This window comes from Mesoplodon mirus (genome assembly GCF_964341445.2).
Source record: "Mesoplodon mirus genome assembly, chromosome: 16".
NCBI classification, from domain to species: Eukaryota; Metazoa; Chordata; class Mammalia; order Artiodactyla; family Ziphiidae; genus Mesoplodon; species Mesoplodon mirus.
In genome coordinates this window covers 35,845,405-35,860,332 of record NC_138992.1, presented here as the reverse complement: position 1 = coordinate 35,860,332, position 14,928 = coordinate 35,845,405, and the positions used below count along the sequence as shown (strand labels likewise).

General features: G+C 33.6%; 1 protein-coding gene across 9 annotated transcripts in view; it reads left to right on the top strand.

Annotated features, from left to right (window-relative positions):
- Positions 1-14,928, top strand: part of VPS13B (vacuolar protein sorting 13 homolog B) — a 791,361-nt gene that overhangs the window by 282,696 nt on the left and 493,737 nt on the right. For all 9 annotated transcript variants that reach the window (XM_082600778.1, XM_082600779.1, XM_082600780.1 and 6 more), the window contains one exon: positions 13,517-13,626. In XM_082600778.1, the coding sequence (XP_082456904.1) occupies positions 13,517-13,626 (110 nt within the window). The remainder of the gene's footprint in view (positions 1-13,516; positions 13,627-14,928) is intronic.

Below are 14,928 nucleotides of genomic sequence, written 5' to 3'. Positions count from 1 at the left end.
ACATGAAATCTTTAGATGTTTACATATATTGTTTTAAGTTTTTATTATAAAAGTAATTATATCTTTAGTAAATAGAATTTGGAAAGTTAGAAAATCTAGAAAGCAGAAAAAAAAATTAACCCATCAACCAATCACAAACCACTGAAATTTCTTTTACATGTTCTTCTAGTTTTTCCCTTGCTATTTATTTACCTTGTATTAGACTGTATTTAAAATTTCTGTTTATGTCCTAAGAATTTTCTCATTATTACATAGTCCTCATAACCATCATTTTAATGAACATGTACTGGCTTGTCACTTGACTACATCAGTTTGCATAACCAGTCCTCATTTTTGGAGATTTAGATAATTTCAAATGTTTTCTATTCTAAATAACTGTATGTGAAATTGTTAATATTAAATAATTCCTATATTTGTTTAGCATAGATTTCTGGAAATGAAATTAATTAGTTAAAAGGTATTAACTTTTTATTACCAAATTCATATGCAAAATTGTTTTAGTAAACTCCTACCAGCAATGTGTAACAGGCGTCAGCAAACTTTTTCTTAAGGGCCCGTATACTATACATATTCTAGGCTTGCGGGCCATATAATCTCTCTAGCAGCTGCTCAGTTTTGCTGTTTTAATACAAAAGTGGCCATAGACAACATGTAAACAAATGGGCATGGTTGTGTTCCAAAATACTTTATATTTATTAAAATAATTTTACTAAAATATCTCATAGTCTATAGACTGAAGCCTGTGTTATACTATCAGTTATACCATATCCTTGCTAGTATTTTGATTTAAACTTTGAAAATTGTATGTCTAGGGGTTTTGGAATTAAATTTGACAAACTTATTTAAAATAGTTTTAAATCACATGTCACTCAAAGCTTCAATGGTTTTTTGAAAGTAATTGAGGTAATATGAAATTAATATACTTTATAATTGTGGTTGGTTTTAATAGCTATAGCTATTCCTTGTGTTCTGTATTTTATATACTTGCTCCACATTAATCTTTGATGTTACAGAAGATTCTAATCTAATTTGAACTCCAGGAATATTAATGACTTCTTAATTCTTTTAACGGTTGGCAACCATGAATTTGAATTAATACTGGAATCCTATGCAGAATCCAGAAGTCTTTGAATTTTAAAGCTTCTAATTTTGTCAACTAATCTTCACACCCATGTAAGCTTTGTAACCTTGAGAACTCTATATAAGGCTAAAGTTGCCTGCTCTTCAAATTTATGTGTATCTTGTAGTGTTTTATGTCTGAGTTACAGAGGAAAGATGTCAAAACTGGAACCATAGCAAGGTAGAATAAAACATTGGCATATTTCAGAGACCTGCTGTTATTTATGGTTGTCTATACGGTGTAAATAGAATAAGATTCCAGATAACCATCAAGTTGCTCTAATAAGTATTTTTGGAAAATAGTGAGTAGGGTAAATTAAACGTGCACATTTATTTTTTTGCCTCAGCCATTGGTTTGTTTCCCCCAAAGGCAACTCAAGTTGGGGGAAAAATCATTTTAGTTTCAGGTTACTTTGTGAAAAACATAAATACTGGGGATTTGTTTGTTTTGATACATGTGGATAAGCAATTTTCTAAAAAAAAATTTTTGTTTATGTTTGAAACATGGTGATCCTAGGGTTCTTGTATTTAAAAAGCAGCCTTACTTTCTGAAAAAGTGAAAGAAATAAGTTGGCTGGAGAAGGATGACTGATGGAATGGAGGGCAGTGTCCTGGGATTAAAAGAATGCTAGAAATCTATCCTATGATTTATGTCATGAGATTTTAAATGAAATGAGAAGTAATGATATTAAGTATCAGAAAATACATGCTTGTCGGGTTTTGGTTAAAAAAGCATTGCTTTTAATTTCCAAGTTAAGATTTATCATTATTAATAAAAAATTAATAATTCAAAGAATTCATAATTAAATCAAAATGTATATTCTGTCTCTTAGGTAGTTTGATGAGTATTTTCATAATTTTGAAAGAGTCCTTTCTAACCACTGCTGGTACATGGAATTTAAAAACTATAGACCCCATTTAGTGTGGATGACTTTGAAGATTCTTCTTTCAGTTGATTTTAAGAATCATTATAATAAAAAACATTTATTAAGTTTCCTGCTATTATCTATAAAAAGAGATATATGCATATGATCCTCAATTCTGTATGCTTAAAATTTAAGTCAGATGTAACTTCATAGAGTCAGCAAGATTAAAATGCTAAATCAGTACATTATTAATTATTTAGAATTAAGCATGATCAGAGATGATCAGTATTGGCTTTAAAATACTTAAACCAAACTAAATACTGCTTTATTCCAAGTTGTACATTAATTCATTTTTTATGCATCATTAATTCAAGAGTTAATTCTATCATATTGTTTGCAGTATCTTTGCAGTGCTTATAGCCTTAGGTTATTTAATATATGCTAATATAATTAAGATGTATGTTCGAGTTTTGGGCCTATATATAAAAGAGATGCAGAAATATTTGAAATGAATCAAACTGTCATATTAGTAATAGAAAAGATTTTACTGAGGTATGTGAGTCAATGATAATAAATTTTGTAATGACTATGTGTTGATTTATAATCTATATTTTGATTATATTTTCCAGTAGAACAAAATTTATTTATTTATTTATTTATTTATTATTGAAGTATAGTTGACTTACAGTGTTGTGTTAATTACTGCTGTACAGCAAAAGTGATTCAGTTGTACATATATATATACATTTTTTAATATATTCTTTTCCATTATAGTTTATCATAGGATACTGAATATAGTTCTCTGTGCTCTACAGTGGGACCTTGTTGTTTATCCATTCTATGTATAAAAGCTTACATCTGCTCACTCCAACCTCCCACTCCATTCCTGTCCCAACCCCCCTTGGCAACCACCAGTCTGTTCTCTATGTCCATGATTCTGTTTCATAGATAGATGTGTCATATTTGTGTCATATTTTAGGTTCCACATATGTGATATCATATGGTATTTGTCTTTCTCTTTCTGACTTACTTTAATTAGTATGATCATCTCTAGTTGTATCCATGTTGCTGCAAATGGCATTATTTAGTTCCTTTATATGGTTGGCAGTATTCCATTGTGTATATATACCACACCTTCTTTATCTATTCATTTGTCAATGGATGTTTAGGTTGCTTCCGTGTCTTGGCTATTGTAAATAGTGCTGCTGTGAACGTAGGGGTGCATGCATCTTTTTGAATTATAGTTTTGTTCTGATAAATGCCCAGGAGTGGGATTACTGGATCATATGGTAATTCTACAAAATCCAGTTGAAAGTGAAGAATTGCTTTTAAAAGTTATTTTCTAGTTATAGGATCCCATATTTGTTTATTTTTATTTTTATTTTTTTTTAATTTTTTAAATTAGTTTCTGCTTTATAACAAAGTGAATCAGTCATACATATACATCTGTTTCCACATCCCTTCCCTCATGCATCTCCCTCCCTCCCACCCTCCCCATCCCACCCCTCCAGGCGGTCACAAAGCACCGAGCTGATCTCCCTGTGCCCCATATTTGTTTACATTGATTTGGTGCAGGATACGGGGATGGGGATTCTGAATAATGAAAATCCTGAGTAAAGAGCAATGACACACTGAAGATAAATAGAAGAGAGACTTTTATGAGATCTGGTAATTTTCTAAATGGTTTTTACTTGTGGTGAATCAAGTTTTTGCTTTTGTTTCTTACATGAACCAAATTTTTCACTGAAATTCAAAATTTTGATCAGGAAAAATGTGGATGTAGTTTCATGGTTTTAGAATATAAGTAATATAGTAATATATTATCTTTATATCATGAAGTGATATGTTTGTTCTACCTTGGTTTATATACAGCTTGGTTCATATACTTGCAGATCTTTTTTTTTTTATATATCACTGATATATTCACCTACATACACCTAGAGATATCACTGTTTTATCTTTAAATATATATTATATGTAAGCATGTTTTATGCTTATACTATTAACTATTATTTTGTTATATACTATTCTGCACTTATTTTTGTGTCATTACATACTCTCTACTTCGTTGTCTAATAGCTGAGTGGTGTAACATTAAATAATTATAATTTGACTGTAGACATTGATTTTTTTTACATATTTTCATTACTGTAAATAATACTACAAGTGAACATCTTTGTGCATATATTTTAAGAACATCTACAAGTATTAATGTAGGATTCCAAGAACTAAAATTGCTGGATCAGTGAATTGTATGTTTAAAATTTTAATAGGTGATTCCAAAATAGCCTTCAAAGAGACTATACTAGTTTCCATTTCTTTCAGCAGAGCATGGGAGTGCTTTATTCTTCAGAGCTTTATCAGTAATAGACTTTAATTCATTTAAGCTTCTGTTAGTCTGTCATTGAAAAATTATCTTATTGTTTTATCATTAGTTTCTTTAGCTGTTATTAATGTTGAGCATTAGTGAAGGCCAGTTGTATTTATTTTGTGAGTTGTCTGTTTATATTCTTTGCCCATTTTCCTGTTTGGTTGTTCTTTTACATCTGTATTGGAGTATAATTCTTTACAATGTTGTGTTAGTTTCTGCTGTACAACAAAGTGAATCAGCTATACGCATACATATATCCCCATATTCCCTCCCTCTTGAGCCTCCGTCCCACCCTACCTATCCCACTCCTCTAGGTCATCACAAAGCACCGAGCTGATCTCCCTGTGCTATGCAGCAGCTTCCCACTAGCTATCTGTTTTACATTTGGTAGTGTATATATGTCAGTGCTACTCTCTTACCTCGTCCCAGCTTCCCTCCCCACCCCCCGCCCTTGTCCTGTTTGGTTTTATATCTTTTTTGCTTAGTAATTTTTAGGTCTTCCTATGTCATGAATATTGTCTTCGTTATGTTTTTTCCTAATATTTTGTTCTAGTCTGATTTTTGCCTTTACTTTTGTCTCTGGTATCTCTTATCTTTTAGAAATTCTAAGCTTTTTCCTCTCAAAGCTGTTTGTAAATACCTTTATGGTTTTAGGGTTTATGCCATAAATATAAAGTCAGAGGTAAAAAGTTTGAAACACCACAAAGTATTAATTACTGACACTTATGGTTTGAGGTTACCATTAAATCTCATTTATGAATTCTGTTCCAATTGAGAAATAAGACATAAGAGTGAGAAGGAAACCAGTTATTAACTTAATACCTGATAAAACTGATTAAGTAACTATTTGATCTGGGGAGAAAAAAGAAGAACACCAGTAGGAAATATAAAATAACAAGCAGAGTATTTTTGAAGTCCAATTTGTCTTCCTTCTGTGGACCTCAAGTGGACTGGAGAAAAACATGCAATCAGGATGAGTTCACTCACTTTGAATTCATGACCAGGGAACACAGATGGGTCTTTCTGAATGTGTCACAATTTCACACATTCTGCAATCTCCTAAAGCACTCATAACCTCTTCTGCCATCCTTATTCTTAACTTATGACATTCTTATATACTGAGAAAATGGAATTGAGTCAGTGGCTAAAATGAGCTCTATAATACTCAGTATTGCAGCTGGCCAGAGAATGGAAAGGGCAGTGGTGGTAAGAAGTGTTAATGGCGGAAGCTAATTTGAATGAAAGGATGTGCAGAATTTGGATAGATGGAAATGTGTACACAAATGTGTTCAATGTATATTTTTTCTTTAATCTAAATTGGGTTTGACGGTAACATTGATGTACGTGTGTGTGTATGTGTGTGTATATACATGTAACTAAAATAGGATGTTTTAAAGAGGTCTGCTTTATTAACCAACATATTTTATTCTTTCTGGTGCCCTTCATTCCTTTTCTAGAATTGAGTTTCTATCTGGCATAATTTTCTTTTGGACTAAAGCACTTCTCTAATAATTCTTAGTAGGGCAAGACTTCGGGTGACAAATTGTTTTTGTTGTTTTGTTTTCATTTTAAAAGGATATTGTCAGTGGATATAGAAATCTAGGCTGTCTTTTCTTTTAGCACTTTAAAGGTATCATTCCACTGTCTTGTGGCCACCATTGTTTCTGATGAGAAATTGTCCTTATCATGGTTCCCTTATGTCTGTTGTGCCTTTGTTTGCTCTGTATGATTTCAACATTTTTTTCTATCTTTGGTTTTCTGCATTTTGGTCATGATGTGTGTAGATCTGGTTTTCTTTTCCTTTATTTTTCTTGGGTTTGCTGAATCTGTCAGTTGATATCATTCATAAGTTTTAGAAAGAAATTTTTAAAGAATCCTTTACCTCTGATACTGTATTTTTCAAATTCTAGGATTTCTGTTTGGCTCTTTTTAATAGTTTCTGTCTCTCTGTTGCAATTCCCCTTCAGTTCATGCTTGTCTACCTTTTTCACTACATTCTTTAGCATATTTATTAGAGTTCTTTTAAAGTCCCTGTTTGATAATTCTCGTATCTGCCACCTTTGGGACTAGTGCTATTGACTGTTTCCTCTCTCTCTTTTTTTTTTTTGCGGTATGCGGTCCTCTCACTGTTGTGGCCTCTCCCGCTGCGGAGCACAGGCTCCGGACGCGCAGGCTCAGCGGCCATGGCTGACGGGCCCAGCCGCCCCGCGGCATGTGGGTTCTTCCTGGACCGGGGCACAAACCCGTGTCCCCTGCATCGGCAGGCGGACTCTCAACCACTGCGCCACCAGGGAAGCCCCTGTTTTCTCTTTTGATAGTGAGTCATTTCTTTTTGTTTTACTGTGTGTTTCATAATCTTTTTTTTTAAATTAAATGCCAAACATTGTATGTAAAAAGAACAGAACCTATGGTAAATAACGCTTATGCCCACAAAAGGGCATGCCTCTTATTTTGTCATGTTTTTGGTTTAGTTGAGTTGGGTTTGGTCTTTGCTTTCTATTCTGTGGTTGAGCTTGTTCTGATCCTGCTTTACTTATGTTAAGTCACCCCAGACTTCAGATATTTTTGAGAGCAGGATCAGAATTTTTCTTTTAGTATGGTTTGTGACTTTCACTCAGTTCTCCTGACCTACCCTCAGACTTCAGCATGCTGTTTTCATCTGTCCTTATGGAGGGATCTATCTCTCTTAGTTCCTCTTTTCTTCTCCTAGCACAGATTGCCCTGCTTGGTGCTCACTGAAATGTTCAGAGTGGCTGTGAGATTTCTCTCGATTCTCCTTCTTTGCACTCAGACTTCATCAGGCTCCATGTACCTGCATCTCAGTGGGATCTTTCTCATCTGTCCAGTCCTGTCCCCTGTTATTCTTATGAACATTTGGTGGAGGCTTGTTGAAAAGGGATGGCAGGTGGGTAGATTCCCCTTGTGTCTACGGTTTGCGGAGATTCTAAACTGTCATGTCTGCCCCTAACTAACTCTAAACATTTGTTAAAAGGTCAGTTGTTTTCTTCTTATCCACTTTCTTTTCCTCCTACTGCTGTGCCAAGAATAAAAGCCACTGTTCATTCCTTGTGCCCTATGAGGGGCGTTTCACTTTTACGATTTTTGTTCATAGAAAATCTGTCTGATGAATGTTGAAAAGCTTTGATAGGTTACATGGTTTGTTCTTATTGTTACAATGGGATAGAGTTCTCTTGTGATTTTCTATATCCTAAGAGAAGGGGAAATAATTATTAATTAAGTAACACGAGCTACCATACACACATACCTAAAAATCTTATGATTCATTTATACTAAATTTGACAATTACCTTGGATAAGGTTGCCAGTAGTTGGCAGCTCATCCCTGCTCTGTCATTTTTTTAGTGTCTGATTACTCTATCTTGCCTTTATTCCCCACCCTTGTTTTTGAAGTATTGATTCTTCCTTTTTTGTTTATTTAACTATGTAGCCAAAAGTTTTGAAATTATTCTTAAAACTAAGAGTAACAATTTCTTAAGAGCACTATGCATCTAAAAAGTTCTTACTTTACTCTAGTTGCGTAATAGAAAAATAGTGAGTTTTAGCCACTTAAACTTAGATGAAGATTAATATGTCTGTGTTTTTTGTCTCATTCATTGGTTTAAGATAAATGCAGGGTACTTTTTCCTATTAATAACTTGATATTTTACAGGACAGTCTCATTGGTTGACAAGGTTTCTGTAGCTGATAAGAAGGACGTATGTTTAATTTTAATGCTCTGCAACTTTGGTCTCTAACCCTTACTTCAGTTCTCATTCTTCAGCTTAGGATGTAACTGAAAATGACAGTGGTGCCTTGGTTTAACTAATTGGTAAAGCCTGAATGGAATGTGGATAAGTGAGCCATTTTGGCAGTGAACAGAGGAGTAAAGCACACTTTTCTCATTAGTTGTCTCCCAGGCTAAAATTAAACAGAATAATATATTGCCAAATTTTAGTGATTTATGGAGGATCTGTTCTGAGTCAACTATCACACTAATTGTCTGCACACTTATATGTCAAAACTTGTGTGTTATTTTTAAAGGCTGTGTCTCATAAATTGCATATAATATAAAATTATCCCTTTAAATTTAGAAGAACATTATTCTAAATTATAATTTTAGCTAAGTTGTTAAATTAATAGTTTATTCTCTTTTATTACCTGTTTAACGTTCATAAAGTTCAAGCCTGGCTATAAGTCATTTAGTCATTTTTGGTATAATGCAATTATGTGACTTAAATGAATATTTGTTGGTGAAGTATTTAACTTTTTCATTATAATAACATAAGACTTTCAGAATTAATTGTCCATGTGAAAATATTTACCTATTTACACTTGTTTTCCTTTCCCTTTCTCTACCATCCCAATTTTAAAGGTGTGCTAATAACTTACTGAGAAAGTTTTTAAAAATTTACTCAACATGCTTAGTTTTTGGCACATATGAAAAGACTATTAAAATAACTTGCCTCATATGGAGAATTCCGTAATTCCTTAATTTACTTTTGTCTTTTGCAGTTTGTATTCTTTTAATTTTATAACTGCTTTGTTTATATAGGTTTTTTTTTTGCATATTTTCATCATAATTTAAAAAATAGTTTCTATGTGGCTTGTACTTGAGATGTATAATATTAGAACAAAACTTATCCTGATACACTTACTTTTAAAAATCAATTTAATTTATTCTTTTTCTTCTTTTATCATCTTTTAATGGTAACACTTGGTGCATACAAAAGAATATATGTAAGTTTTGAAGAAAAATCATGTAATGAATACCATTGACTATTTGCTAAGAGGCTGACTGTCAATTTATTTGCTTTTCTATACCTCAGGAGATCTTTCTTTTTATTTAGGGTTCTTTTCTGATCTTCTTTTTCTCTTCAGTGTTTTGTTTCTTCTTTGTTTGTTTGTTTGTTTAATATAGGTTTATTTTTAATTATCCAGTTTGGATTCATTGGGCTTCTTAGGTGTGAGGCTTAATATCTTTTGGCAATTCTGTAAGATTCTCAGCCATTTTTTTTCTTTGTTTCTTTTTTTGGGGCTGTATCTGGTCTTAGTTGCATCATGAGGGTTCTTTGTTGTAGTGCGCGGGCTTCTCTCTAGTTGTGGCATGTGGGTTTTTCACTCTGTAGCTGTGGCGCATGGGCTCCACAGCGTGTGGGCTCTGTAGTTGTGGTGCGTGGGCTGTCTCGTTGAGGCATGCGAGCTCAGTAGTTGTCACGCACGGCCTTAGTTGCCCCGCGGCATGTGGGATCTTAGTTCCCTGACCAGGTATCGAACCTGCATCCCCTGCATTGGAGGATGGATACTTTACCACTGGACCACCAGGGAAGTCCCTCAGCCATTATTTTTTAACAATATTACCTCTTCTTATTCATTAGTAACTCCCTCTGGAATCTAATTAGGTATATGTTTGTTCTTCTTACTCAGTCCTCATATTTCTTAACATCATTTTAACTGTTTTCTTTCATTTTTCTATCTCAGATACATTCTAAATTATCTTATTGTATTTCTTCTATTTTATTAATTTTCTCTTCAGCTATATCTAATCTGCTATTTAACCTGTCCAATGAGTTTTTTACTTCAAAAACTAAATCTGTCATTTCTGTAATTTCTATTTTTCTTTACAATGTGTTCTTTGCTGATACTTTCTCATTGTTTGTTCCCCTTCATGATTGCATACTTTTGTATTTTAAACGTTTTCTACATAGCTGTTTTTTTAAAAAAAATATTTATTTGGTCTTAGTTGAGGCAGGTGGACTCCTTAGTTGCGGCTCGCCAGCTCTTTAGTTGTGGAGTGCGAACTCTTAGTTGCGACGCGTGTGGGATCTAGTTTCTGGACCAGGGGTCGAACCCAGGCCCCCTGCCTTGGGAGCATGGAGTCTTAACCACTGCGCCACCAGCGAAGTCCCCATAGCTGTTTTTCTGTGTTCAAGTATCTTCAGTGCTTCAAAGTCTAAACTTGTTTGTTCTTTTTTCTGGCTCTTGCTCACTTGCCTTCTGCAGTGCTTGCTGATTTTTTTTGTTATGGGACTCATTCACAGATCTTAATTTGTGGCTGTTATGTTACAATGAATTGGAGACTTTTTTCAAAGAGAAAAATTTATTCTGCATTTTGCTAGTGGCTATAAGGATATTCCTCAGCAAGAAAATCTAAAGCTCATCTACCTCTCTTTTCTGTTGTGCCCATTTTGAGAATCCCAGTTATATTCTCCCTCGTGTCACCTGCACCTGTTTTTTAATGTTCCCTTTTCAAAAGTCTTTTTAGTAATTATTTTGGTGTTTACGTCCACGTTTTTAAATAACTTGGCTTTTCTTGCTCTTTCTTGATTGTTCATTTTACAGCATTATTCATTGCTGTCTTATTGTGGAAAATGATATTGGCTAACTTTTACCCTCTTCAGCTCCCATCACACATTCCTCTTATGTACCCATACTCCCAGTAATCAAATGTATGATATTGTTGTATTATACATTTGATTAATCAATGGATTCATTTTTTTCAGAATTTACATAGTTCTGTCTGTAGATATTATTCATGGTACAGTCATGTTTATCCTATGGTTAGTTATCCTTTCCTTTATAACATTTGTTTTTCCTGTATTTAATAATTGTTTGTTGTTTCTAAATTTTCCATGTACTTGTCACCAATTCACCAGTGTCATCCTGGGTCACTTTTTTCTTGTGTTGGATCCTTTGTCTTCTGGATCCCAAAGTTTTTTTCTTGCGGTAATTCCTTCTTTTGATGAAATACATTCTTTAGTGTTAACCACGTATTATTTTGGTGTCTTTAATATTTATGTGATATTATTTATAAAATATTGTGGGCTCATGTGACAGCAAGTAGTTCATAGTAATCTAAATCTAAATGTAATTTTATTTCTGTATATGGATTTTAGAAAACTCTTTTAACTTTTATGGTTAAATTATGTATTCTTGAATTTAAATGAATTTTTGAACTCTATTTAAATGTGTTCAACACATTTCTTTAAAATAAAAAGGATTTTTTCATATTTCAGCCCAAAGTCTGTTTATCACCTAGTAACATATTTTGATAGAATGAGTTGTTATAAAACAAGAACACTATTCAAATTAGCTGTTGCTATATAGACTCATATATCTAGATACTGTGTTTTTGTTAGTTTGTGGAGTTGATAGTCTCTGGCATAATAGAGCTGTTAGAATTATTTGAAAACTGGATATAATTTTGGGAAAGTCTTATTTTATTTTCCTTAATATAATATAGCATGTTAAGCCTTTATTCTGTATACTAGTGGTATTTGAGAAATAGGAGAATTTAGGTTCTTATGAGGAATCTGCATGCTATTACAGGAAAAAATATATATTAAATTGTATTTTCCAGTTGACTTCAGTTATGACCCCCCTGTTTTGCAGTCATCTTGTATTTAGCTTCTCCCCATCATTCCTTTCTGATATGTGTATTTGAGTGAATCATTGCTCACTAGCACATGCTTTGTTACATGGAAGGAGGGATTGCTTATGTTGTCTCAGCATGTTGCCTAGGAATCTATACCGATTTTGGGTTCCTGGGAGAAGTAGCAATGTAAAGTAGAACAGGAGTACACATGGCAAATTTCGTTTGAAAATTCTGTGCAAAGCTTTGAAAAAGGAGGAAATTTCTCTTTTGCTTGCTCTCTCTCCTCCATCCTTGTATCTCAGTCTCTTTGTGGTTCACTTTTCATAGGACTTGATATTAATACTAATTATACTAATTGTACTAGATGTTTTAATTATCTGCAATATTATAGAACAAATGGGCTTTTTTCAACTAACCTGAGAACCTGTCTACCATTTATTGTGATTATTTTTTCAGCTCCTACCACGTGGAAGGTACTTTTTCAGATGCTGGAGATAACAGTTGAGAGCAAAGCTGACTAATATCCCTTCCTTCATATTCTATACATCCTAGTGGAGCTAATACTATTTTTATCAAAAAATATATGTAGAAATATAGAAATATATGCAAAATCTTATTTACAGATATACATGATCTGCCCCACATAAATTAAGAATGGGATATTCTGCTTTAGTTAAGTTTATGTGAGCTACTTTTTATTAGAGAGGGACAAAAATGTTTTAGTTAGTAGGATGGAATTGCAACTTGTTACACTTCAGTCTTTGTGTTTCATGTCAGAATGTTAGCCTGCATTTCATCTAGGCAGTTCTCTCTCTTTGCTTCTGAATACTTAAAGCTGTAATTTACAGTGATTTATTAAGTGGTTATAATAATGCTTCCTTTCATATCATGAATTAGTTCTGTAACGTAAACAAAAAAGGGAGATAATATTCCCTTCTCATGGCCAATATAGAAGTTGCTGTTTGCCTAAAAAATAAAGTTTATTATTATTTTTAAAGGCAAATGCACATTTAATGAGATATAATTCACATTCCATAAAGTACATTATTTTAAAGTGCATAATTTAGTGGTTTTTAGTATATTTGCAAGGTTGTACAACAATCCACCATTTTCTAATTACAGAACATTTTCATCACTCCCAAAAGAACCATATATCTACTAGCAGTTATTTCCCATTCTTTGCTCCCCCCAGGCCCCAGCATCCACTGATCTACTTTTTTCTTCATGGTTTTGCCTGTTCTGGCCATTTCATGTAAGCAGAATCGTATAATACGTGGTTTTCTGTAACTGGCTTGTTTCACTTAGCATGTTTTCAAGGCTTATCCATGTTATAGCATGTATCGGTACTTCATTCCTTTTCATGGATAAATAGTTTTCCATTGTGTGATTCTACTACATTTTGCTAACCCATTCAGCAGTTCATCATGGACATTCATATTTTCCCACTCTTCGGCTATTGTGAATAATGCTGCTATGCAAATTTGTGTACAAGTTTTTGCGTGGATATTTGATTACAGTTCTCTTGGTATACATCTAGGAATAGAATTGTTGGGTCATATTGTAACTGTCTATTTTGCTTTCTGAGGAAATGCCAGACTGTTTTCCAAATTATTTGCACTATTTTATGTTCCCACCAGCAATGTATGAAGGTTTGAATTCCTCCACATCCTTGGCAACACTTACTGTTGTTCATCTTTTTTATTATGGCTCTCCTACTTATTGGTGTAAAGTGACATCAAGCTTATTATTTTTACGAGGAATGTAACAATTTAAAAATCTTGTTTTTTAGGTGCCGTACTTCTTTGTAATGTACAAGGACTAGCAGTTAATATTGACCCTATCTTATACACCTGGCTCATTTATCAACCTCAGAAGCGAACCAGTAAACATATGCAGCAGGTGAGAAGTTTTTATAATTCTCTAAATAATTTTTTTTCTTATTTGTTAGAGTTATATATTTCTTCTGTTGATTTTGTTTATAGAGGTACCAGAATTCTTCTACCCCTTTCAAGCAATTCTATTCTTTAATTTCTGTACAAGAAATTACAGTTCAAAGTAGAGTTGCATTGATTGTTAAAGGGACTTGGTCTACAATTGCTTGTAAAGCAGATACTTTAGAGAGACTAGGTTAGGTAGTCCTATTTTACTGGCTTATTTTCCCTCATAGTGCCTACATGTTTGTTCTCAGAGTGTCCAATACATAATAATTGCTTAGGAAATGTTAGCTTTCATTTTCATTATCTCTACATTTCTTCTTCATCTGTAGGTTTATTCAACAAACATGCATTGAGTGTGCCTAACTCTGGTGTTGGGATGGTTGGTGCAAAAGACTTGGGATATGTGTGTGTTTAAAGGGGTCTAAATTACAAAGCAAAAGGAGCTAATTATAGTCTCCTGAATACTTACGTGTAATTCTCTATGTATATCATGATACTTAAATGTAATTCTGACAGATGGGTTTTATTATTCCTATTTTAAAGATGAAGAGACTGATGCTTATTGAGATTAACTTACCTATTTTCACACATCTAGTATATCTCAGAACTAAGAATTTTTTTTTAACATCTTTATTGGAGTATAATTGCTTTACAGTGGTGTTAGTTTCTGCTTTATAACAAAGTGAATCAGTTATACATATACATATGTTCCCATATCTCTTCCCTCTAGAACTAAGAATTTTTGAGGCCAAATTTATGTGATATTGAATTGCATTTTCCCATTGACTTAATTGTAATTTTATAACGTTCTACTTGGAATAGCTTTGTATTTTTTTTCTGAGGTAACTTAAAGCTAATTTATAGGAGAAAAGTATATAATTTTACATTTACATAAGAATATAAAAATTAACTAAAAAAGTGCAACCCGGGTCTCCCTGGTGGCGCAGTGGTTGCGAGTCCGCCTGCCGATGCAGGGGATACGGGTTCGTGCCCCGGTCTGGGAGGATCCCATATGCCGCGGAGCGGCTGGGCCCGTGAGCCATGGCCGCTGAGCCTGCGCGTCCGGAGCCTGTGCTCCGCAACGGGAGGGGCCACAACAGTGAGAGGCCCGCGTACGGGAAAAAAAAAAAAAAAAAAAAAAAAAAAAGTGCAACCCTTGTCTCAAGGAGCATCTTTTTAAAAGTTTTTCTTCATTTTGTCCTAATTTCATTTGAAACTTCTGCCATCCCTTCTCCATTTCATGCTTCCTTTTATCAAATACATA